Source organism: Podarcis cretensis, assembly GCF_951804945.1.
Source record: "Podarcis cretensis genome assembly, chromosome: Z".
NCBI lineage: Eukaryota > Metazoa > Chordata > Lepidosauria > Squamata > Lacertidae > Podarcis > Podarcis cretensis.
This window is the reverse complement of record NC_137184.1, coordinates 12,431,698-12,458,389: the sequence shown is the minus strand read 5'-3', so window position 1 is coordinate 12,458,389 and position 26,692 is coordinate 12,431,698. Positions and strand designations below refer to the sequence as shown.

At 44.6% G+C, this 26,692-nt stretch overlaps 2 protein-coding genes across 4 annotated transcripts in view; one reads left to right on the top strand and one right to left on the bottom strand.

Moving 5' to 3' along the window:
* Nucleotides 1–8,017: 8,017 nt before the first annotated feature.
* On the bottom strand, nucleotides 8,018–13,472 carry RPL35 (ribosomal protein L35). The gene is made up of 4 exons (XM_079962311.1): nucleotides 13,348–13,472; nucleotides 11,373–11,509; nucleotides 9,941–10,022; nucleotides 8,018–8,232 (listed from the first exon to the last, which is right to left on the bottom strand). Exons 1-4 carry the CDS (start codon nucleotides 13,348–13,350, stop codon nucleotides 8,083–8,085), a joined length of 372 nt encoding a protein of 123 aa, XP_079818437.1. The 5' UTR covers nucleotides 13,351–13,472; the 3' UTR covers nucleotides 8,018–8,082.
* A 10,803-nt stretch (nucleotides 13,473–24,275) lies between these two features.
* The window catches only part of SCAI (suppressor of cancer cell invasion), an 89,776-nt gene continuing 87,359 nt past the window's right edge, over nucleotides 24,276–26,692 (top strand). Inside the window, exon 1 of one of the 3 annotated variants that reach the window (XM_079962089.1) lies at nucleotides 24,276–24,432. In XM_079962089.1, the coding sequence (XP_079818215.1) occupies nucleotides 24,386–24,432 (47 nt within the window). In that variant the 5' untranslated portion in view covers nucleotides 24,276–24,385. The remainder of the gene's footprint in view (nucleotides 24,433–26,692) is intronic. The other 2 variants (XM_079962091.1, XM_079962090.1) reach the window with 2 other exon arrangements.

Below are 26,692 nucleotides of genomic sequence, written 5' to 3'. Positions count from 1 at the left end.
CCCACCCACTTTTGACCCCATGCTGCCATGTGCACTGCCAAAAAGTTGATCTGACCCAACAAAAGTTTGCTCAGGGTGGAGCAGGAAGGAGCTGCAGCTGCAGCAATGAATACAGAGGGTGTGTGGGTGGGTGTAGTGAGGTGAGGTGAGGTGAGAATATTGTCTGATAGAAAACGCTCCTGAGAATATTCTCGCACAAACTGTAAATTCTAATGTAAGAACCAGTTTTACAAGCCACATTAAAAAAGTCTAGTAAATAATGAGTCAAGCTGTGATATTGCCAGTGTAAGTAATGAATAATGATTTTTTTTGATCCAGTTACATTACTGGGCATTGTGTCATTCACGATTGGCAGTTCTGAAATGTGAGCTACAGAAAACTTTTTTCTTTAAAGTTTTAAAAATGCTATTCATTTAATTTGATGAACATTTGAATTCGTATGCATTAAACTACAGTGGTACCTCGGGTTAAGAACTTGATTCATTCTGGAGGTCCGTTCTTAACCTGAAACTGTTCTTAACCTGAGGTACCACTTTAGCTAATGGGGTCTCCTGCTGCCGCCGTGCCACCGCTGCACGATTTCTGTTCTCATCATGAAGCAAAGTTCTTAATCCGAGGTACTATTTCTGGGTTAGCAGAGTCTGTAACCTGAAGCATCTGTAACCTGAAGTGTCTGTACAGTGGTACCTCAGGTTACGTACGCTTCAGGTTACAGTCTCCGCTAACCCAGAAATAATACCTCGGGTTAAGAACTTGCTTCAGGATGAGAACAGAAATCATGTGGCAGCAGCAGGAGGCCCCATTAGCTAAAGTGGTGCTTCAGGTTAAGAACAGTTTCAGGTTAAGAACAGACCTCCAGAATGAATTAAGTACGTAACCAGAGGTACCACTGTATATGTAATAGCCTTTTTTTCTATTTTGGTGTGACCTTATTCTTAGCAATTCTATACCCATGGCCATACAGTGTGATATTTTTTACATAAAGTAGCTTTAATGCATTATATACTTACAGTACCTAGGCCTATACAATTATGTGTAACAGCATATGAGGTGGCCCTGATTTAAACAGTTGACGTTGCTATATTTTTATTTAGTGCCAGTACTGTAACATGACATGGATTTTGCAGTGGTACAACGTGCCATTTACCAGAGATTGACATACTGAAATATATTATCATATAATGATAATATATTTAATATTTAGTGGCTTCTTTCTTATATGTATGCATATAGTTTTGTTTATCAAGCTGTGTTTTAGTCACCAAAACAGCAGGATTAGTGATTAACTTGAGTCATTCATGCTGAATTTTCAATTTCAAGTTTGGTGCAAAAAATCAAAGAATGCCCCATTGAATAAAAGTACCTGTATAGTTTTTGCCTGCCATCTGAACAGGTTTCCCCATGAATAAACATGTACTGTATATTAACTACCGTAATTATATCATTTTCAATGCATTAAAATTATATCATTTTCTTCTTCTTTTTTTAATTTTCATAAGCAAACAGAAAAACAAAACAACCGTACATAAAAAAGAGAAAAACAAAAACAAAAACAAAACCAAGAACAAGAACAAACAACAGAAAACCTAAATGGACCAAAAAAGAAACACACGAATTGACTTCCCTCCATCTCGGTTTTGGATTATATAAGATTGTAATTCCATTCTGCAGTTTTCATTTTATATCATCTATGCATCGCAAGAATTATGTTAAACCTACTGTGATTTTTAGATTTCTAGAATTTGTTTCCATATATGTTATAAATTTGGTCCAATCGTCATTAAACTTTGTATCTTTTTGCTGTCTGATATTCTGCGTCATTTTTGCCAATTCTAAGTATTCAAATAGTTTAATTTGCCAATCTTTAACGGTCGGGATATTAGGGGTTTTCCAATTTTGTGCTAGTAGAATCCTAGCAGTGTGGTGTAGTGGTTAAGAGCGGTAGTCTGCTAATCTGGGGAACAGGGTTCGCGTCTCCGCTTCTCCACATGCAGCTGCTGGGTGACCTTGGGCCAGTCACACTTCTTTGAAGTCTCTCAGCCCCACTCACCTCACAGAGTGTTTGTTGTGGGGGAGGAAGGGAAAGGAGAATGTTAGCCGCTTTGAGACTCCTTAAAGGGAGTGAAAGGCGGGATATCAAATCCAAACTCTTCTTCTTCTTCTAGCAGCTACAGTTGCATATTGAAACATTATGTAGTCTTCTTTTTTAATCTTGTCTCCGATCATACCTACGAGGAAGGCTTTGGGTTTTTTAACAAAGGTGTATTTAAGTATCTTTTTCAATTCATTGTATATGGCTTCCCAAAATTTTTTTATTTCTTCACACTTCCACCACATATGATAGAAACTGCATTCTTTGGATTTACACTTGCAACACCTATTATCCCCGGTCTTATACATTTTTTCTAATTTCACGGGGGTGATGTACCAACGGTACATAATCTTTTCCATATTTTCTCTAAGGGTGGTGCAGGCAGTAAATTTCATACCTTTATTCCATAGCCTCGTCCAATTATCATAATCTAAATTATATCCAAAGTCTATTGCCCATTTTATCATAACTTCCTTGACCTCCTCATCCTTAGTATCCCATTCTAGTAACAGGTTATACATTTTGGATAGAAGTTTGGTTTTACGTTCTATAATCTCTACCTGGAACCTAGATTTTTTCTCATTCATCCCAGTTTTTTTGTCTTCTTTCCATAAGGCATTAATTTGATGGTACTGCAGCCAACCTGTTAGTTTGTCTTTTAGCTCTTCATAGGGTCTGATTTTCCATCCCTTTTCAGATCTTTCCAGGAGGTCTTCATAGGTCCATCTCTCACCTTCTATATTCGTTTTTTTTATGGTTAAGATATCAATGGGCGATAACCACCAAGGAGTATTTTTTTCCAACAATTTCCTAATCTTTTCCCACACCTCTAACAAGGATCCTCTGATGATATGATTTGAGAAGCCTTTATGCACCTTTTCCTTATTCTGCCAGAGATAGGCGTGCCAACCGAATCTTAAATCAAAGCCTTCTAAATCCAACAGATCTGTGTTTTTTAAGACAATCCATTCTCTGAGCCAACAAAGGCACGAGGCTTCATAATACAATCTCAAATTTGGGACCGCAAATCCTCCTCTATCTTTTCTATCCGTTAACAATTTAAATCTAATTCTCAGTCTTTTACCTTGCCATATAAATTTAGAGAGAATTTTTTGCCAGTTTTTGAATATAGAATTTCCTCTAATCACTGGGACATTTTGAAATAAAAATAGAAGTTTCGGCAGTATACACATCTTAATTGCTGCCATTCTACCTGACCAAGAGAGTTTTATCCTATTTCAAATATCTAGTTCCTTTTGAATTTCTTTCCAGGTGTTTATGTAATTATCTGCCAATAGATTTATGTTTTTCGTGGTTAGCCAGACTCCCAAGTAGTTTACCTTTTTTACTTCTTTGATTCCAAATTAAGATTCCAACTGTCTCTTTGAATCTTCTCCCAAGTTCTTAACCATCATTTTGGTTTTGATTTTATTTAGTTTAAAGCCCGATACTTTCCCAAATTCCTCTAATAGTACTAGAACTTTGTCAACACTTTTTTTTGGTTCCTCCAACGATATTACCAAGTCATCAGCATACGCTTTCAATTTATATTCTTTCAGCCCAATTCTGATCCCCCGTATCTCTGGTGTTTTCCTTATCTTGTTTGCAATTACTTCTAGTACCATTATAAATAAAAGTGGTGACAAGGGGCAACCTTGTCTTGTACCCTTTGAGATCACGAATGAATCAGTTAAGTTATTATTGATAACACTGGTCAACAACAAATTTGTTGTCTGCGTTTTTTCAGTTGATTTAGGATGAATCTGATGTGCTGAATCCAAAAATCACATTGGTTTTGCTTAATCAGGTCAAGTTTTTGAGTATGGCCACATGTTGTTTTTTTATGTTTTTGTTCACATGTACACTTGTGTGGAGCATTTTAGAAGAAGTTGGTGGGGGTAAAATGCCATGTCGAATAATTGTTTTGATTGGAAATGATTATTTTAATGACATGAAGTATTCAGGTCCGATAGTTCTGGGTGATTATGTCGAAAAGGGATCAGTTTGAAGTCATAAAACCTTGAAATCTTCCATAATTTGGTGCGGCAAAGCATAAAGTTGGGGGATCAAAACTAAGTTAATCATGATCTTCAATCAGCACGTCGTCCTGTAGCTCATTGTGATGAAATTCCAGTGCCTATCTTCGGAGAACTTCCTGACATTAGTGACGAAGATGCCTCCAGTGTTGAAGGACATGAAGAAGAAGAAGTGGTTCTTGAAGATGATGCTCCACATCCATTTTCCCAAAAGGAGTTGAATGATCTAGTTCACGACCTCAGCTTGTCAAGGGACTCTGCCGAACTGTTGGCATCCAGATTGAAGGAAAAAAGCCTCCTCTCTGACAGTGCTCGCATCAGCTTCTTCCACAACAGGCATCAAGAGTACCTCCGTTTTTTCTCGGAAGAGAAGGACTTGGTGTACTGTGCAGATATTGCACAGCTTCTGCTCAAGCTTGGAGTGCCACAGTACGAACCCAAAGATTGGAGACTGTTCACTGACAGCAGCAAGTGATCACTGAAATGTGTTCTGCTACACAATGGCAACCAGTTTGCCTCTATACCCCTGGCTCACTCGACTACACTGAAGAACTATGAAGCGGTGAAGTATGTGCTGGAGAAAATTGGTTATGATCAGCATAAGTGGTTTATTTGTGTTGACCTGAAGATGGTGAACTTTTTGTTGGGACAACAGTCTGGCTTCACCAAGTACCCATGTTTTCTGTGCATGTGGGATAGTAGGGACCGTGCTCAGCATTACACGAAGAAGGACTGGCCTGTGCGGGAGGAATTGGTGCCTTGCAAAAAAAAGGAACGTCATCAACGACCCTCTGGTGGACAGAGACAGAATACTCTTCCCACCGCTGCACATCAAGCTCGGCTTAATCAAGCAGTTCACCAAGGCTCTGGACAAGGATGGTGACTGCTTCACTTACTTGTGCCAGGCTTTTCCAGGATTGACCATGGAGAAGTTGAAAGCTGGCATCTTTGACGGTCCTCAGATCCGTCAGCTCATCAGAGATCCAGAGTTCGGAAAGTCAATGAACGAAGTGGAACTGGAAGCGTGGAAGGCATTTGTTCTGGTAGTGAAGAACTTTCTTGGCAACAATAAGGCCAGAAACTTGTCAACAACATACTGACTGCTTTCAGAAACCTGGGCTGCAACATGAGCATCAAGATGCACTACCTATTTTCACATATGGACCGGTTTCCTGAGAACCTGGGTTTAATGAGTGACGAGCAGGGGGAGAGATTCCATCAGGACATGAAAGAGATGGAGACTAGGTATCAGGGTCGTTGGGACGCAGTCATGATGGCTGACTACTGTTGGACTCTGAAGAGAGACCTTCCTGCTGCTGAGCATTCCAGGAGTTCCAAGAAACGGAAGTTCAAGCCCTGAAGTTTGAAAAATGGTGAAGCAACATGCAATTTACGTGTACTTACCTTTATCAATGCCCACCATTCAGTTTACAGTAAACCTGACCTGATGGAGAGAAACGGATGCCATTTCCTGATTCAACAGTGCAAAAATACCCTAAATCAGTTGTAGAAATCTAGACAACATTCAAAAAGTAAAAAAATTGTTGTCCAGTGTAATCAATTTAGCTCTTTGACTTGAATAGATCGCTTTGATTCCTTCCAAGAAGGCACCTCCTATCCCTGCTTTCTCCATACACTTTAGTAGAAACTGCCAGGATACATTATCGAATGCCTTAAAATGTTCTATTTTAAATGAAAATTCTCTAATATTCTCATTAATGGAGAATATTCTCCAAAACATTATTCTCGAGAATTTAACATCACTATGTGTGTGCATGCAGCCATGTGCCTGCGCCCACTCAGGCTTACTGTTCTGTTCTCTCTAGCAGGCACCCTTTTTTCTCTTAACTCTTTAACGCTACTCAATGGCAATCCTTTTTAAAGCATCCACAAGCATGGATACTTAGGATGCAAGGACTCTTGGGTTTCAGGTAAGTTTGTTGCAGTAAATAAGAGTACTGGACTACGACCTGGGAGACCAGGGTTCAAATCCCCACTCGGCCATGAAACTCACTCAACGACCTTGGGCCAGTCACTTGGGCTCTTGGTCTGACCTATCTCACAGGGTTGTTGTGGGGATAAAATGAGGAAGGGGAGAGCCATGTATGCTCCTTGGAGAAAAAGGTGGGATATAATTGCAGCAAATAAATTAATAATAATTTAACCACCTCACAGGGTTGTTCTGAAAGTAAAATGGAGGAGAAACTTCTGTATGTCACCTTAAGTTCCTGAAAGGAACGTTGGAATATAGAGGTTATAAATGAGAAATATCTATGCAATTGCGAGTTGTTGTGGTGAATAGTAAATAGGGTAAAGGTTGTGACAAGGAACCTCTGGCCTCCAGATGTTACAGACCATTCACATTAGGTGAGTATCTCAACAGCTGGAGGACCACAAGTCTCCTGATTTAAAAGTAGATTTCCTTACCAGATCCTTTGGAAATTTAAGATAAAATTTTGATAAAACAGGACTGGAGTCACACAGCAGTTCGTAACATAAAGGAAATGAACTACAAATTCATGTGTCAGCAATTCATGCTCCAGTGACGATGTTTCAAGGAGCTGAAGAAGATCCTCCACAAGCAACCATCAACCAGGAGACAATGCCAAGAGACCCAGATTAAGCAGTCAACATGGTTCCTCCAAATGTTGTGGACTATAAAATCAGCCCAGGACAGCATGGCCCATGAGAGCTGATGAGAGCTGCTGTATAGATACTTGGCCCATCCCCAGGGTATATGGCCCTATGGAATGACTCAAAGGTTGCGTCATGTGCATTATTTGCTTCCACAGAAAAATACTTGCCCTCACTGTGGCAACAGATCATTTGCTAATAGAAAGACCTAGTGGTGTAAATGGGTAAGAGGCATCACACTACAGCCTATGTCTCTCTTCCCATGGGGGACGGATTTGCAGCTCAAGTGTCAAGTCTGGGTGTTAAATGTTTCAGTTGAGACCCCTTTACTAGCCATTAGGTTCAATGGACTATCCCTTCTCTGGCTGGATCATCACTTTCATTCTTGTGAAATAGGAACCTGTCCATGAATCTCATTCATTTTCCTGAACATTTTCTTTTTCTTGGGAGTTTTGGTAAAATGGGGGAAAGAATACCCACCCCCCCACACCACCCCCGTCAAAACTCAGGCCCTTTGCACTGCAGATACCATTAAGCTTAAATTCTTCTAAGCATCTCTATATAAATTGCCTTGATATTGTCTTCTAATCTAAACCACGTATCTACTTAGATATTGTCATGTCTTCATTTACTGTGGGCTTGCTGTAGTTCTCTAGGACCGAGAACCGATTGTCAATTTGAATATTTCATTCTCTCTCCTCCCTCTGTCTCATTCATGACTTGTTAGGTACTCATTAAACATATCCTTAAGCACTGCTACTGGTCTACCTAGACTTAGATCACATTCTTGTTGCTGTGCCTTTGGGGGCGATGTCAAACTGTTGGAAGGTTGCAGTGCCTGCTGTGGCTTTAGAGACATCCACGCTGCAGTGAAAACACATGGCTTGCCTTAATATTGGGAACTGTAGTATGTTAAGGGTGCTGGGAATTGTAGCTCCATGAAAGGGCAAACTACAGTTCTGAGGGTTTTTAGGGAAAGCCATGTGCTTTAAATGTATGGAGTGGATGTGACCTTATTTTTTTGATTGGCAGGGTCTCTACAAGGTTTCAGGCAGACAGTGTTTCCCAGCCTCACCAAGAAAAGCTGGAGTTTGAACCTGGGGCCTTCTGAACGCAAAGCATCCCTCCCCACTCTCAAGATTTTCTACATGAATTGTATTATCATCAAAAGCATATCTTTGAAATCTGCCCATCTTTCAAAAAACCCGCAGTTACCCCCCCAGAGCTGCAAGAAACCACGTCAACGAGATGCAACTACAGCCAAAACACTTTTAATAGGAAAATGGTGGCCAGAGGATCAGAATGCTGCAGAGTTAGGGCTCATGCCTTCACAGCGTATTTCCGAGGCGGGTACAGGCGTTCTTTTCGCTGCTGCTTTTTGGTCTTCAGACCTTCTTCGTGTTTGTTTAGCCTGCGCCGCATGGCACGTGTCTTCTTAGGCCGCAAGTCTAGAGGCTTGTATTTCTTGCCCTGTTTGCAGAACAGAGAATCTAGGCTCAGAATGGACTTTTAGAAGAGATATGGGAGACCTCATGAACAAAAACAGAGGCAGCTGCAGTTTGAAATTCTGGGTACACAAAAATGTGACCACTTTTGTGTCAGTAAGGCTTGGTGAAGGCTACTTGCCTGGCTGCCTGTGGCAAATACAAACACTACAAAAGGACTAGCCATTGTAATGGCTATATGCTCCCTCCAGGATCATAGGCACTAAGCCTCTCAATATCAGTTGCTGGAGAACAGTGCATGTCTAATCCAGGGATGGAGAACCTTGGGTCCTCCAGATGTTGCTTAACTACAACCCTCATCGTACCTGACCACTGGCTGTGCTCATTGGGAATGATGGGAGTTGTAGTTAAGCAACATCTGGAGGGACAAAAGTTCTTCATGCCTGGTCAACTCAAACTGGCACATAGAGAGTTGCCTTATACAGTGGTGCCTCGCAAGACGAAAAGAATCCGTTTCGCGAGTCTCTTCGTCTTGCGAAGCAAGCCCATTAGCGGCTTAGCGCTATTAGCGGCTTTAGGGGCTTAGCGGCTCAGCTGATAAGAGGCTTAGCGGCTCAGCTGATAAGCGGCTTAGCGGCTCAGCTGTTAAGCAGCTTAGCGGATCAGCTGTTAAGCGGCTTAGCGGATCAGCTGTTAAGCAGCTTAGAAAAAGGGGGGGGGGAGGAAAAAAACCCCGCAGGAACTCGCAAGACATTTTCGTCTTGCGAAGCAAGCCCATAGGAAATTCATTTTGCGAAGCACCTCCAAAACGGAAAACCCTTTCATCTAGTGGGTTTTCCGTCTTGCGAGGCATTCGTCTTGCGGGGCACCACTGTACTCAGTCAGTCCAATGATACCTCTGGCTCAGCACTGTTTACACTGAGTGGATGTCCATTGTTTCAAATGGGAACATTGCCAGCCATACCTGGAGATGCAGGGAATTGAACCTGGGACCTTATGCAGGCAGAGTAGATGCTCTGCATGCATAATCTGAAGAGCTATGGCCTGAAAATCTTCAGATACTCATACACAGTAAAATTAATGACACTTCTTATCTAGTTTTTAAAATTTTGCTTACAAAAATCGTATCTCCGCACCACCCAAAATGTGTTTTGATTAAAGATTTCCAGAAGAGCTACATCACTGGCCATCGGCCCATAGAGAGGTTACCCAGAGGCCCAGACCATTGCTCAGAAGTACAACACCCTCAGAGCATTGTGTACCTACTAGACAACTGCTTAGACCACATGGCCCAGCCAAAGTTATCCAGCAGGAGGCTGCTTTAGCAAGTACAGATTCACACTGCATCCATAGAGTTTCGAGCAGTGCTGGGTGTTAGCCTTGCAATCTCTGGCACTTTGGAAAGATGCCCCCCCTCAATATTGAGATTATCCAACTTGCCTTAATATTTAATCCACTTAAGGCTCCTCCCAGAGTTAATAGGTTGCATCCAACCAAGGTCTACTCATAACAGAACCACTGGAATTAATGGGCCTAACATAAGACATGTGCACTCATTTCAATGGGTTTGCTCTTTTGAGTATGACCAACATTTGGTGCAACCTATTATGAACATGCTGCCAACACTTTCACTGGGAGTCCTCTCTCCCCCCCCCCCTTGATCCACCAAAAGCAACTGCAAGAAAAAGGGTGGGCCACAGAAAAATAAGCTTTAAATGAAACTGCAGACTCACTTTGTAGAACTTCCTGAGGTTTTCCTTCTGGGTCTGGTTAATGACTGTCAGCACTCTGGCAATGGATTTGCGAACCACCCGGCTGCAAGGGGCAGAAAGAGAGACTTATAGTTCAGTGCAAAGCGCAGCCAAAAGCCGGCACTTGCATTAATTAGTTTTTCCAACATACTGGACACTTAATTTACTGCTGAAGGATAACACACAGTCGGAAGAGTGTGTCTGCTTATTTTTCCTCTTTCCAAACTCATCCATTTTTCTTTTGTGTTGTGTCTTTTAGACTGTAAGCCTAGGGCAGGAACTTCTATAAGCCTGTGTTAGCCTTGTTAGCTAAAAATGTAAGTGGGTAAAATGGCTTCAAGTGAACAAAGTAGTGCTGTACTAATGAGCTGTGGTGTCAGTTACTTGGGTGGCCCAACCCACCCTATTCAGCTAAAGAAATGAGTGAACCCAATGATCCATTTAGCAATCTCCTTTATTCAGCAGTGACCAACCCATCTCCATAGGGAGAAATCAAAAGCAAGGTGAGTGTTTGCCCTCAATGTCTGGTAATCAAAGGTGTACTGCTCCTGAATACAGAAGCTAAGTTTAGCAGTCAAGAGTTACTCACTAAGCAGAGGTCTGTCTCCATGGATGCAGATACATCATACATATAATGCCACTTTAATGGTCGCTTCCCTTTCCCCAAATAATCATGGGAACAGTAGTCTGTTATGGATTCTGAGAGTTGTTGGAAGAGCCTTAATGAACTGCAGTTCCCAGGATTCTTTGGAGCGGTGTAAGAGTGCTTTATATGTATTGTATGGCTGTGACCCATCAATTTGTACCAGTCTGAAACAGACACTCTCCCTGCTGCTCTGTAAAGGTAAAGGTACCCCTGCCCGTACGGGCCAGTCTTGACAGACTCTGGGGTTGTGCGCCCATCTCACTTAAGAGGCCAGGGGCCAGCGCTGTCCGGAGACACTTCCGGGTCACGTGGCCAGCGTGACATCGCTGCTCTGGCGAGCCAGAGCCACACACGGAAACGCCGTTTACCTTCCCGCTGGTAAGCGGTCCCTATTTATCTACTTGCACCCGGAGGTGCTTTCGAACTGCTAGGTTGGCAGGCGCTGGGACCGAGCAGCGGGAGCGCACCCCCCCGCAGGGATTCGAACCGCCGACCTTTCGATCGGCAAGCCCTAGGCGCTGAGGCTTTAACCCACAGCGCCACCTGCGTCCCTTCTAAAAGGCTGCTCTGAAAGGCTGCCAATTATGCATAGAAACATTAAAAGCTTGGCAGTTTGGGTTGGGGGGAGGCAGCAAATTTAATCTCTGAGTGAAAACGACAAAGGGAGGGCTGCAAGCTTCCAACAGTGAAAGGCTCTGCCTACAAATATCAGGCACTCAGGTCCCCAAAATGTCAGGGCTTGTAGCACAGCTGTGGTGGTGAACTCACATCTTTGAAAGTTTGGAGGCTGCTCCACCGGTCACCTTGGCGACCCGCAGCTGAGAGAGTTCCACCTTGAGGTCATCTAGCTGCTTCAGCAGCTCTTCCTTTTTCTTCCCTCGTAGGTCACGGGCTTTGATTTTGGCCTAGGAACAAGATTGAACATGGAATCAGAGCAAGACAAAGGAGTTCACTGGGTTGTACCCAGTTCTACTCAGAGCAGGATGTGATTAACTAAGGTTCATTCATTTCAATGGTCTAGATGCAGCTAGATAAAACCCAATTAAGGCCGCTCTCTGTTCTGTCCTTGAAATATCACTGTATAAAATCTTCTTGAGGACCAAAGTTAACCTGCATACCACAATAAAAAAATTTTTAAAGCCCTTTCAATTTTTTAAAAAAAACACCCCTCAAGTTGTTGGGAATGATCTGAGATCAGTGGTGCTATTTCCATGGAGTTGTAAAATGCCTATTCCCATCACAAACTCTCACTGCTCCCCAAGGCAAGAGGGACTGACTGTTAAACCACTTTGGGAATTGTAGCTCCAAGAGGAAACAGGCCTAACAGCGCTAAGAAGACTTAACGTACTACAGCTTCCAGGGTTCTTTGGGGAAAGGCATGACTGTTTAAAGTGGCTTTAAAAGTATACTGCATATGGGGCCAAACTACACATTAGTATTACTGATCCCTGGCATCCAAATCAGCAAGGGGCTTTCAAGGCAGCTCTTTCTGCTGTCTCAGGCATACAGGACATGAATTCTGTGGTCACCCCTGTATAAGGAGTGGGGAAATACATGCATTTCCAAAGGAAGCATTCTGTGCTCCCAGTTACACATTGTGGTGCCCTCCAGATGTTCCACTACCACCAACCCTAGCAAACATGCCCAATGGCCTGGCATTACAGGAGTTGCCCCAGAATATCTTCAGGGCATCACAGTGGCTACATCTGCATTAGAAGGCCTAGCTTAGGATAACTGGCACAGCATCCACTTAGGTACACCAGATAAGATTTGGAACAATATTCTCTTAACATGCATTAGTAACACTCAGCGAGGAACAAAGTTTGAATAAGAGATGTGCAAAAAACAGAAAGCCATTAACATTAAAAATAATAACTGCAGAACATAGATATACTCTGGTTACCTATAACACAATACATCCTGCTCTTACATCTCAGTTAGAGTGAAAATCAGCCCACAAATGTGGCAGAACTGTGTAACAGACTACCTTGGAAAGTGGTGGAATCTCTTTTGTTAGGGACATCAGGTAGCCACCAGAGACCTGGAAAAGCTGGAAATGTTGGGTAACTGAACCTGAGACCACCTGCAAGCAGCACCTCTGTTCCACCACTCAGTTTTGGGCCACACACGCTTTGAATTGATGCTGCAGACATCAGAAGGATCACGTGCACGTGCAAAGGCGGGTTAAGTTTATTTGGGAACTACCAACAAGGATGCTTGTCACAGCAAACCCAGATGTGCCACGATGTAACGTGAGAAAAGGCCTTCACGTACCCAACCAGGAGCCCTCCAGCTTCCAAAAATAAAATAAAAATCCACTGACATTTCACCCAGACAATCAAGAAAACAAGCTGCGCAGTCCGATACCCTGTAAACTATTATTTTCCTCCCCACATCGGGGCTCTTTCTTCCCTTAAGCCTGACTCGGCGCGCCTACTCAAACCGGACCTCCGTATCGCAATACCGCCCCCGACGTAGCTCCCCATTTCGTAGGATCACAAATTGGAAAGGCATCCAAGGGTCATCTAGTCCAACCCCCTGCAATGCAATAATCCCAACAAAACCATCCAAGACAAACGGCCATTTTTCTTCCGCTTAAAAGCCACCCAAAACCGAGCTCTTCGTGCCGCCTAAATCTTCCAGCTTTCCCTCGTCCCGTCCCATCCATCCCCGTTGCCCAAAACCTTATTCTAGGGACTGATGGAAGCGGATTAAAACGCCCCCCCCCCAGCCCCGCACTCACCATGGCGTCCACTACGATCCCAGGCTACCAAAGCGAAAAGAAAGAACGGAAGCCTGCAAGGGACAAGAAGCCGGTAAGGCAGACTCAACCAATGAACGCATAGCGCGCGGGGGGACTGGGAGGAGAGTAAAAGGTCTTATTCTTGTCTCCCCCTCTCGTAATGGTTTAGCCTATGTAACCAGATGAGTGGCTCAGCTGCAGTTTGTGAATTCTGTTCGCCTGCCCCCCTCTCCTGGGGCTTATGTTAAGCATTTATATTAAGAGCATTAAAGGGATGATCAATATAGTAATCGAATTATTTAGCAATTAGAAAGCAGCGCAATTTAATCAACTAATTGCAAATGAAATGAAATGAAAACCTCCTGATAACGGAGGCATATTAATAAAAATTGTTGGTTTTGATGGTGGTGGTTGGTTTTGTTACATTTGCTATCTGGTGATGTGGGCTTTTTTACATTTAATATTATTTAAAAAGAGAGCATACTGCTATCTTTTACCAGATAATAGTAATCTTCACAATTAATGGATGCAACCAAGGATTGTTTTCTTTACATTATTTATATACCAAGTGGTATTGGTATTTATATACCAATTCCATGAAAATGCTCAAGACTACTCACAAAAAAGAGAAAGAGAAACTAGTGCAATCCTGGTGGCACTGTGGGTTAAACCACAGAGCCTAGGATTTGCCGATCAGAAGGTCGGCGGTTCGAATCCCCGCGATGGGGTGTGCTCCCGTTGCACAGTCCCTGCTCCTGCCAACCTAGCAGTTCGAAAGCACGTGAAAGTACAAGTAGATAAATAGGTACCGCTCCGGCGGGAAGGTAAACTGCGTTGCCGTGTGCTGCTCTGCTTTGCCAGAAGCAGCTTAGTCATGCTGGCCACATGAACCGGAAGCTGTACGCCGGCTCCCTCGGCCAATAAAGCGAGATGAGCGCCGCAACCCCAGAGTCGGCCACGACTGGACCTAATGGTCAGGGGTCCTTTTACCTCTACCTAAGTCCCAGTGAGATGAATAGAGTTTACTCCCAGGCAAGCAGGTACTTGGGCTGCTACCAAATAGTGTTGTGGCACCTTAAAAAACTGGGCTTGGATATCATACTTTCCAGGGAGTAAGGCCCATTGAACTCAATGGAGCTTCTGAAAATGTATGTGTAGGGCTGCATCCAGAAGTTTTGGACTACAACTCCAAACACGCTGATGGGAGTTGTAGTCCAACACCTCTGGAGGGCACCTGTTTGGGGAATGCTGTTGTAAGCTTCTGTGTATTGCACTCCACTTCTTCACAGGTATTTCCATCCTGACAGGGGCGGCCCATCCCATTTCGCCACCTGTGGTGAAACGGGAATATGCCACTCCCTGCCCCCCACTGCTACCCCACCCCTCCCAATGCCACTGGAATGCCATCTCCCCCTTTCAGCTCTGGGAGAACCAGGGTGCTCCTCAAGGTGTTACTGTTCATCTTCTCTGCCCCGTGGTGGCAGGGTGTGTGTGTGACAAGTGGCAATGCTGCACACCAGAACACCTTGGTCTCACCCACGAGAGGGGGGCATTCTGGCAGTGGCAGAAGTGGTGGGGCAAGCAGGACTCCACCTCTTGCTCTTCTGCTATCTGAGGTAGGTGCTTCACCTTATCTCATCGGCAGATAGGTTATTCATCCTGAGCTCCAAGGTACTAGAAGGCCCTGTTATTTGGTGAGCTCCCATTTCTCGGTCCCTGCTCCTGCCAACCTAGCAGTACGAAAGCATGTCAAAGTGCAAGTAGATAAAGAGGTACCGCTCCGGCGGGAAGGTAAACGGCGTTTCCGTGTGCTGCTCTGGTTCGCCAGAAGCGGGTTAGTCATGTTGGCCACATGACCCGGAAGCTGTACGCCGGCTTCCTCGACCAATAAAGCGAGATGAGCGCCGCAACTCCAGAGTCAACAGAGGCAACAGAAGAATGCATCTTTCAAGTCCAATACAGTAAAAAATGTTGCTTCTGGTGGGATCAAACTCAGCAAGGTATATGGGTTTGGTACATTTGGGTGCAAGGTCTCGATAGCCTGGTTTACGAGCCTCAAGTCCTGTACTGGCCTGTATTCATCTGTCCCAGGTTTTCGAACAGGCAAAAGGGGTGTGTTCCATTCTGATTGGCAGGGCTTAAGCAGACCATATTTTAATAGGCAGTCTAAATGTTTCTGGATGCCCTCTGCTGCTCGCCGGGGTAAGGGATATTGCTTTACAGATACAGGGGTAGCCTTAGATTTTAGGGTTACTACAATTGGAGCTATATTCTTAGCCATTCCTGGTGGGCTATTTTCGGCCCATACTCCTGGTGGCACCTGTAGAGTTCGGAGGAGCTTGTTTAATTCTGTATCTAATGTGGGTTGGACTTGCAAGGCTGACATTAGGCGCCATGATTGTTCCTTAGGTACTGAGAGGGTAATTATTCCTGCTGCTTTTGATGGCAGTTTCATTTCTGGACCTCGAGGAGTGAAGGTGATTTGGGCCTGCAATTTGGACAGCATATCTCTGCCTAAGAGAGGTATTGGACACTCAGGTATATACAAAAACTGATGGGTTAAACGATGTCCCCCAATCTGGCATTCCAAAGGTTGGAGGAAAGACCTCTTAGCTGACTGTCCAGTGGCACTTTTAATGACTACACTTTTGGATGCCTTTTTCTGCAATAGTTCCGGGAGTACTGAGTATTCAGCCCCAGTATCAATCATAAAGTCTATTAAATGGCTCCCTAATTGAATTGTGACCGTGGGCTCCTGGAAGCCTAACTTTATGGAGTCCGGTCGTTCCTAGTCTTGGGTAAAATCCTCTTCTGCCAGTCCAATGAAATTGTCTCTACTCCGTCCTTGTCCAGGTCTCTGATATCTTCCATCTCGGATCATTCCTCGTCCCCGTCCCTGGTTTCTTGGGCCGGAGCCTGGGCCTGGGCCTGGGCCTGGGCGTACTTCTTCCAACCTCAGGGGTTCAGGACACTCCCGCTTCCAGTGACCCTCCTTCTTCCAATTTGCACATTGATTCCTTCCCAGTGGTGGATTCTTTCCCCGCCCTCTCCCTCCATTTAAGGGGCGGTAGTCTTGCTTCACTGCTGTGGCTAGCATTACCATCTTTTCCTTCTGCCACTTCTTCTTCTCTTGTTTCTCAGCCTCATCCCTATTCCGATAAACTCGGCGTGCAATGGCCATAATTTGGCTCATCAGCATCCCTTCCCATCCTTCTGATTTCTGAATTTTCTTACGAATGTCAGAAGCGCACTGGGCCACAAATGTAGCAGTAATCATTCTGCTGTTTTCAGGGGCTTCAGGGTCAAAAGGAGTCCATATACGATAGGCTTCCTGCAGCCTCTCTAAAAAGTCTCCCGGACTCTCATTTGGTTTCTGTTCTACTTCTGAGACTTTAGACATATTAGTGGGCTTCTGGCATGCCCTGCAGATACCTTGCACAAGTGTCTGGCGGTAGGTGGTAAGTCTGGCCAGGTGAATTGCATTGTTTGGATCCCAATTAGGATCTTCCAAGGGAAAGTTGTCCTGAAGATGACGATCAATATTAAAAATATTTCCCACTCTGGCCTGCTCACGCAAATATATCTGTGCCTTTTCAATTATGTCTCTCCTTTCCTCAGTGGTGAAAAGAGTATTTAGGAGCTGGCGACAATCTGTCCAAGTAGGACTATGAGTATTTACTATTGAAGTCACCAAGTCCATCATAGCCTGAGGTTTTTCTGCGAAAGATGGGGTGTGTGTTTTCCAATTCATCAGATCCGTAGTCGTGAATGGAATATATTGCAGGGTCGAAGTTCGAGGTGGCCATGGTCCGGGTTGCCCGTTAACCAGCGCAGGCTCCTCAAGTGCATCAAATACTCTTCTAAGAGGGGCTACTACGTGACCTTTTTCTTCACTTTGCTCTAGGGGCCTCAAATCATAGGGGATGGTATCTGTCCCAAGGCGTTCTTTTAGCAGCTTTATACGCCTGGCTGTATTGCTTGCTGACCGATCAAGGTCTCCCTGTAACTTCTGTAATATTTCTCTGGGACCTGGATGTACAGGGGTTTGGGGTGGGCAATCAGTTGTTCCACTAAAGGAGACTGTAGATGGAAGTCTATTAGGAGTCACAGGTGGAATAACCACTTCTGCTTGGGCTTTATTATAGGACTCCAATGCCTCCTGAAGATATTTATCATAATCTATCAAGGAATCAAGTTCTGTGACTCCACCCCCATTATTCATTCCAGTTTCTTGCCTTGGGGTTACAACTGGTGGAGTGTTTGGATTAGGCTCCCCTCGACGTGGCGCATAGGGTGGAGGTGAAAGCACCTCTTCCTCTGGCCCCTCAAAAATGGGTTTGAGTTTATTCGGCAAGATTCCTTTCCTAGCTTCGGCTTTTACAGCCAATAATTTGCATCGTTTGACTTTGCATTCCCTTATCCATGGAGGGTTTTTATTTAATGTGCTCAGCCAAGAATCTATATATGAAAATTGTTCTGGGCACCCTCCAGTTTCTTTGGCGATATTGGACCAAAGTTTGTTTGCTAAATTTATATCAAAGGTTCCCTGAGATGGCCATCCAGTATTTTGTTTCGGCCACTCTAATTCACATAACGTTCTCAAGCGCTCTGGCGTCATTTTGACTCCATATGCCCCTGAGAAGGCTTTCTTAAAATTATTTAACATACATTCAAGAGGTGTATTTCCCCCCTTTGAACCCCCAACTCCCATTGTATGCCCCTGTGAAGTATCCACTCAGTCACTCACACAGGCGCCTTGTGAGGTTCCTTGCCCGGTGAAGTCGCCTTACCGGGAACCGAAGTACTGCCCACTCCACACTCAGGTCAGCTACAGATTGTTCTGTACTTTCTCACACATACAATGAGCTGGATACTTCACCACACTCTACCTCCCAACCTTTCCCTACACCAGATCACCATCTGATGTACCCAACCACCTAGCGTACTCAGTTCCCCCTTACTGAGACGCAGAAGTTTGATCAAGACTTCTCTTCCTCCTAATTAATTGGAGGGCCTCAAATCCCTTTGTGCACTTACCCTTGGGCTGGTTCCCTGTTTATTTCTCTGGTTCCCCCCGGTCCGTCGCCGCCAGTGAGCAGGGTATGAGATAGACGAGACTTCTGCGTTCCCCTGGAAAAATGTACCAGTGCGCGCTTGGGTAAGCAGTTCGTGGTCCTCCCTCTTGTACCCTGCCCAGTAGGGCGAAGGGGCTGCGTTCCAGCAGACCACTTATCCGAGTCACAGGGGCACCATAAAATGTAGCACCCTGCTTGTGGTTAACGCTTAGCTGGAATGAAATATTCAACGCAGCAATAGAGAAATTAAAATAATAATTTATTTGTCAGACAAATAAATGAGAGGCACAGTGGTATATGGTTACCAAGCTCTGGCCTGGCCTCCTGCCGTTATGGCCAGCACTTATATTTTCTTAACCCAGCCCCCTTGCTCCTCCTGTGGCTGCCTCTGTCCAATCAGCCTGGTTGAAATTCCTATTGGCTGTTTGCTAGAACCAATCACAAAAGATACACCCATTTCCTTTTGCCCTTTTATGGGAAACAAAAAGCTATATATTCTTCTATCTATAAATGACAAATAAGTAGTAATATATCTTACATGTGTCTCAACAAGGAACCTTAATTACCAGCTCACCTCTTGCCCTCCTTGCCCTATTGCCCTCCAAAACAGATGGTTTAATCTTAAATTTTTATCTTAAACAGATGTCAAGGATCTTGAGTTCACATCAACATTGAAAGATCTCCTTCTTTTGGAGGTCTTTAAACAAAGGCCTGACAACCATATGTGTGCTCTAATAATGTTTCCTGCTTGGCAGGGGGGCTGGGCTGATGGCCCCTGTGATCTCTTTCAACTATATGAAATAAGAATCTAGCATAAGGATTTAACATTTCTTAGCTTCTAATTCCTTTGCATAATTACATTTAAGCCAATATATTTAATACATAACATAAATAACCTTTTAAAAGGAAAAGAAATCTTAAAAGGATCTCAGTTTAAGAAAGAAACAACTTTAGAAAAAGACTTCCCAAAATACTCTCTTCCTTTCTGCCAGCCAGATGCCCTTGGCCTTTTAACCTTAGGAAAATATGGCTCAAGTTTAATGGGAGGCACATGGTTTTATTTTACTATTTACCAACTCTTAATTTAACCACTCTTACAGCTTAATTGTACTTTGCAACATGCAAGGTCAGTGTCCTCGCTCTCAGCCTGTAATTCCCTTTTTACGACTTTGAGAATTGTTTTCTGCTATAAATCAGGGGGCCCCCTTGTCCAGGAGAATAAACATTGCCAAGGTTCTTAGGCAGCTGGTCTTCTGCCTGGCATGAAACATTTGAAAATCTTTAAGCTCATCTTAATATACAGGCCTTAATCAAAAATATAAGCTTTGATAAAAATGCAGGCTTATGATTAGATGCCTCAAGACCACACACCCTATTCAAAGCACAGCTCTCACCAGGCTGTACCTCTCACCAGCCTCATTGAGTTATTTGGCCTGGCTGGAATGTGACCTTAAGAACATAAGAACAGCCTGCTACCCCCAAATCTGTAACATTATGTATTTTTGTGTTTTTATATTGTAAACTGCCCTGTGATCCTTGCATGGCGGGCTGTCTAGAAATTTAATAATAAATAAATCCCACCTCTGCTTGAGCAAATTTGCTTAGCGTTGAGGATTCTAACAGGAAGACTACATGAGCTTTCTCACAGCCCAGTCCTTGTGGATAACATCATAAGTCATTTATTTATCATTTTATTTGTTAGATTTATATTCTACACTTCATCAAAGGACCGCAGGGCTCTTTACAATATAGAAATGCAAGATCATGATGATGCGGACAACACTGTGGCATGGATGCACACAAGATGTTGCACTGAGGCTGCATCTCTAGACTGCATTAATGCAACACTGCTGGTGCTCACCGTCAGTGGGTAACCAAGGTGTTGTAGGAAAATGGGGGGGTGGGGGGGTTGGCTTTTGCTGCCCAACTCCCCAAGGGACATACATCACAGGAGGCAGTCTGCAACAGAAATTTGAGTGTGGCTTCTCTCCTGGCTGCCAGGATACCTGATAATGTTTTGCTGATTACATTACCTGGGCACATAGCTGTCAACTTTTCCGTTTTCTTGCGAGGAATCCTATTCGGAATAAGGGAACTTCCCTTAAAAAATGGGAAACTTTGAGAGCTATGCCTGGGCAGCCTAGCCATTCTTTTGTGATTGTAAATACTTTAGTTCTTGAGTCCAGGTCACAAGTCCACCCTGTTCATACACATATATGCCTTTAAGACAGGATTTGAAGGATTCTTAAGTGAAAATAACTACTGTACTGGGAAAGGTTTCTCCAATATATCTCCTTCTTCATAGGAAATATTCAGAGGACCATAATTTGAAAAGCCAAGATGGCTTTTGGGATTGTTCTGTGTGCTAAAATAATGTGTAATTTTCCTCAATGAATTTTTCTTAAATTTGAAGGGTGAATGATTGGTTTTCTGTGGCGTGTCTGCTATGCGTGTGTACCCAAAATTTTTAAAACAAAGACCAGTGCTGCTTTCCCTTCTTATGATCCTTTAAACTGGACTTGCACTGGACAGCCTGGAAAAATAGATAACTGTTCCTTGCCAGTCTTTCAAATAGAGGACTACCCTCTGTACAGCAGGACAAACAGCTACTTTAGAGGAAGGGCTGCAGCTTGACTATACGGCATCAGCTTTGCATGCGGAAGATTCCAGGTTAAATTCTGGTGACTGATTTGTTTTCAACAGTTTTAATTATTGTATTTTTCAATTGCTGTAACTTGCTCTGGAACCTTTTGGTGAAGCAAGGGTAAGAAACTGAATGAATCATCATCACGCCTGGTATCTGCAGTTAGGGTTAGGAGATAAACCTGTCTGAAACCCTGGGCAGCTGATGCCAGTCAGGGTAAGGGACATGTATTGTTTACTTATTTATTTATTGCTCACCTTTCCTTCAAGAAGCTCCAGGTGTATACATGGCTCTCCCACTCTCTAAAATATGCTCACAACAACTTTGTGATGTAGGTTTGGATAAGAGTTGATGACTGGCCAGTGGTTATCCAGGGAGCTTCATATTGACCAGGTGGGGATTTCGTCTCCAAGGTCCTAGTCCTTTAACCCAGGCTTTCTCAACCTTGGGTCCCTGTATGTTCTTGAATGACAACTCCCATCATCCCTGGCCATACTGGCTGGGAATGATGGGAGCTGTAGTTCAACAACATAGGAATCCAAGTTTGAGAATGGCTGTGTCTAACCACTAAACTAGGACCCGGGTGGCGCTGTGGTCAAAACCACTGAGCCTCTTGGGATTGCCATTCGGAATCCCCGTGATGGGGTGAGCTCCTGTTGCTCGGTCTCAGCTCCTGCCAACCTAGCAGTTCAAAAGCACATCAAAGTGAAGGTAAACGGCGTTTCCGGGCACTGCTGTGGTTTCGCCAGAAGCAGCTTAGTCATGCTGGCCACATGATCCAGAAAAACTGTCTGCGGACAAACGTCGGCCCCCTCGGCCAGTAAAGCAAGATGAGCACTGCAACCCCAGAGTCGTTCGCGACTGGACTTAACTGTCAGGGGTCCTTTACCTTTTAACCACTAAACTAAGCTAAACGAGTCAATGGCTTGGGTCCCTCAATATAAGGATTTTTTCCTACATTCCTCTGTTCCTAGTTTCTTTCTTTCTCTGTTTCCCTCTTAATGTTTGGAAGGGGACAATCTTCTGGACATGGAGATGCATTATGAATTTATTTATTTATAATAATGTTTATTAATTTTTCAAATATTACATTTCAAATAAAATATATTTTATTATACCATTGGTTCATTAACTTCCCACACCTTCCAAGGTTCATTTAACTTATCCACCATTCCTGCACATTTAAATATATCCTTCTAATTTAATTTGCCTATCTTACATCAGTTCAAAATATTTATACTGTTTTATATTTATACATATAAATATTTATATTTATATTCTGCATATTCTATTATCTTAAGTTGCCAATCTTCCTTACTAGGGACCTCTCTCACTTTCCAATTTTAGGCTAACAAATTCTGAGCCGCTGTTGTAGCATACATGAATTAAGTTCTTCTGACTCCTGGGAACAGCTGTCTGAACAATTCCTAACAGAAATGCCTCTGGTTGGGGGGGGGAGTTGTTTTAAACATTTTTTTCATCTCATTATATATCATTTCCCAATAAACTTTAACTTTTTTGCATGTCCACCACACGTGGGAAAAAGTTCCTTCTACTTCTTTGCATTTCCAACATGTCTGATTCCACATAATATACCTTAGCCAATCTACTCAGTTAAATACCATCTATGGATAATTTTCATATAATTCTTTTTCAGTGTGTGGCATGCAGTAAATTTCAGATAATTCTTCCAAAGTTTCTCCCAGAGGTTTAAGTCTATATTATATCCTATATCCACTGCCCAGTGGGTCTTTGACACTTTAACCAGCTCATCTTTTGTTTCCCATTACAATAATAGTTGTTAAAGCTATGGTTTTCCCAGTAGTGATGTATGGAAGTGAGAGCTGGACCATAAAGAAGGCTGATCACCAAAGAATTGATGCTTTTGAATTAAGGTGCTGGAGGAGACTCTTGAGAGTCCCATGGACTGCAAGAAGATCAAACCTATCCATTCTTAAGGAAATCAGCCCTGAGTGCTCATTGGAAGGACAGATCCTGAAGCTGAGGCTCCAGTACTTTGGCCACCTCATGAGAAGAGAAGACTCCCTGGAAAAGACCCTGTTGTTGGGAAAGATGGAGGGCACAAGCAGAAGGACGAGGACGAGATGGTTGGACAGTGTTCTCGAAGCTACCAGCATGAGTTTGACCAAACTGCGGGAGGCAGTGGAAGACAGGAGTGCCTGGCGTGCTCTGGTCCATGGGGTCAAGAAGAGTCGGACACGACTCAACAACAACGTGACTGGGCTCAAGAACAACAACAACAACAATATTAGTTTATACATTTTAGACAATAATTTTTCCATGTTCATCAATAGCTCTTTTTCAGATTGAGGAGCTTTGGTCCAAAAAACAATTTTTCTTATCTAATTTAAACATATCATGTAATTGGTGATACTATAGCCGGTCAGTAACTTGGCTCCTTACTTCTTCCAGTGGTTTCAATCTGGGTTGGCTAAAGGGTCCAGGATACTCCATTCAATTTCCCCTTGGTTTTCTTCCCCCCACCAACGTGTGCATGCCTCAGCATTATCTGCCACCGAGCATACCTCTTTGTGCTGTTTTGGGGTTTCTCTACCCCCAACCCCAGATAATTTTTTTATACTTCTGCAAAATTTGAGGGTCTCCCCCCCCCCAAGCCTGTTCTTGTACATGGTGGTTATGTTTCGGCTGCAAATGGACTCACATTTGGGATAACTGAGTTCATTATATTAGCATATCACGATTATAAAGATATCAGATTATACTGTATATGGAAAATCCCACACCCATCCCACTCAGCCATTCCTCCCTGCTGTTCGCAGGAATGATCACCACCACCACCACCATATACATTTATTACCCGCCCTTCACCAGTTTGTCCCAGGGCGAGTTACAACAACTTTTTAAAATATCAAAAGTTAGATATCAAAATTGAAAGGGGAAAAAAAACCACCCGTTAAAACAGATTAGAAGGGTACGTTAAATCTGCCTCTCCTTTCAGAGCAGCGCCTCGCGTTGCCCTCAAGATGGCGCTCTGTGACACCCCTCACCCCCTCCCGTCCCCCCTCCCGCTTCTGCCTTCTGAGGGCGAGCGCCTGGAGACTCAGAGGCGAGAGCGGCGGCGAGCCCAGCCAATCGGACGCTTCCTCCTGGGCCGCGAGGCCAATGAGGGCGCCGGAGTGGCGCGGCGGGGGCGGGCCGAGCGAGGCCGTGCCCAGGTTAGGCTGAGGTGGAGGCATCGCTCCCTTCCAGCCGAGAGCGAGCGAGTGAGGGAGGGAGCGAGCAGCCTCCGCCGCCGCCGCCGCTGCTGCCGCAGCTCCATCCTCGCTCGGGAGCGCGGATGGTGAGAGGGGCGGCTCGCCAGCCCCGCACCGGCCCGGCCTCCAGGTAAGCGACGCGTGGGAAGGGCCGAAGGTGAAGCGGGTGTGGGGTTGTTGTGGGAAGCGTCCCTTCCACCGAGGTTTTTTTTTTGGCGTGTGTAAGATGGGGGCGATGGTGAGGGGCAGTGGGATTTCTGGTGCATTGGGGGCGTCTAGGTCGTGTGGACGTGGTGGGGCTGAGGAGGGGAAAGGGTGGTGCGGGGGGTTTTTGGGGGGGAAAGGGCTTCCCGATGCCTTGAGGGTCTGCTGGGAGCTTCTGGGGCGCAGAGCATGTGGAAGTTGGGGGGCTGAGAAAGGGAGATGGCGAGGGGTCCGAGGCATGAGAAGGGTGAGCATGGATGGACTGGGAGTCGTCTGGGCAGGGAATGGGGCGCCGGAGTTGGGCATGAGGAGGCTGGAGGAGAGAGTGGGCATGGGGAGGGGTGTTGTGGGTATGGGGAGGGCTTTGGGGGTATGGGAGGGTCATCTGATTTGAGGGGTGTTGCCTAGTGGGAGGGGGCTAGATACGTGATCATGGGCTGATACATTATCATGGGCTGTGGACTATGTTAGGGGATTGTATGCTAACATGGGGGGCATGGGGAGGGGTCCAGGGTTACCGAAAGGAAGCTTGGGGGTCTATAGAGTGAATGGCAATTGAAGGCTGAGATGGGGGGGTTGGGGCAAAAGGGGTATAGTGAGGAGTTTTGGGGTATGAGATGCGTGAGGGGCGAAGGGCTATTGGATGGATTGAGGGTTGTCTCAGGATTTGTGAATTAGGGGTTGAGTTGGTTTGCGAGCTGTGCTGAGGGTTTATATGCTGAAGTATGGAGGGGCTTGGCTTAGGCATGAACTGGGGTAGAGGAGTGAAGGATAGGGGCAATGAGAGAGGTCTTCACCTTGAGGGGCTGAGTTGTGGGGTGTCTGGAAAAATGTGGGTTGAGATGCATGACTTGGGGGAGCATGACTTGGGGTGGTGAGGTTCCTTTGAGGGGGGTTGTGTGCAAGTTAGAAGTAAAAGAGTGTGGTAGGTTGATGATTGCATTCCACTTTTTCCTATGGACCCAGGCATAACAGGAACATTGCCCCAAAAGGGTGGCTTTTGAGAGAATATGGCCCTCACATTTGGAGTCTGTCTGCAGAATTAGAAAGGGTTTGGGGTATGAAGGGATGTTGGTAGAGAAGTGATGGGTTGGAGCCTAGGGAGAATTGAGGGTTGAGGAGCCAGGGGTAGGAAGTGAGAGAACGCACCAGAAGGGTTAGAGTTGTTTTATGGGTTTGGGGTATAAAGGGGTGAGTAGAGACCGAGTTGAAAGGGAAGTACATTTTTAAGGGGTTGAGGCTGCCTTGGAGGCTTGTTTGGGTTGTGTAATACAGTATTAGGAATTAGAGAAGCATGAGGGTGCTGGGAAGAGTTAGGGGGTTGGGGTAGAAAGGTGTGGGGGAGTGGGGCAATGTGGTTAGTTCAGAGATTTGTGGTATGAGAACTCTGGATATGGGGGAGTGGGGTTGGAAGTTGGGGGCAGAGGTGTTTGAGGTGTTGGAATAACTGTACTGTGAGGGATTTGGATTGAGAGTTTAATGTTTGGGGTGCTGCTTGTAGGTGCACTGTATGTGACAGGTGGAATTTATGCAATGAATTATCCTGAATTTGGGGTGCAGAGGATATAGACAGTTTGCTTTGTAGGATGTTGTGGGAACAGGAGGCTTGGGATGGGACCATTGAAGATACAGGCTTCATGTGGATGCTGGTGGTTTGGTAAGGTGATGGTCAAGAGAATGATTTGGGTCATAGGTATGGTTGGTGGGCTGTCGTTGACCTTGAATAGGTGTAGGATGGGTGCCAAGCTGTGGAGGATACTGCTTTAGGTGTCAGTCTCATTGGCCAAGGAACAGCTCATCTTTGGGTCAAAGGTGTGTGTGACATATATTGAGTGGAGGGATATTGTTGCATTGGGTGCAAGGTGAAGTGACCTATGAATTGGTATGGACACTGATGGGTAAAGAGCTTGGAGTCCTCAAGAAGGGGTGGCATGACTGTTACCCAGTCACTACAAAATAGGGGCAATGTTCTTGTGAACATTGCTAGGAAAGGTGTAAGTGATCCGTTCTTTGCTTCTGCGTGTATAGGGAAGAAAAGACTCCAAATAAGGGTGACACCTGTCTCATGTGGGAGTCGTAAGATCTCCTAAGGAGATAAGCCTTTTGCTTTGCACCCATTGATCCCCATTGCTCTCCAGTGCTTAAGATGTCTTTGAATGTAATGTTCTGTCAAACGCAGGCAAGTA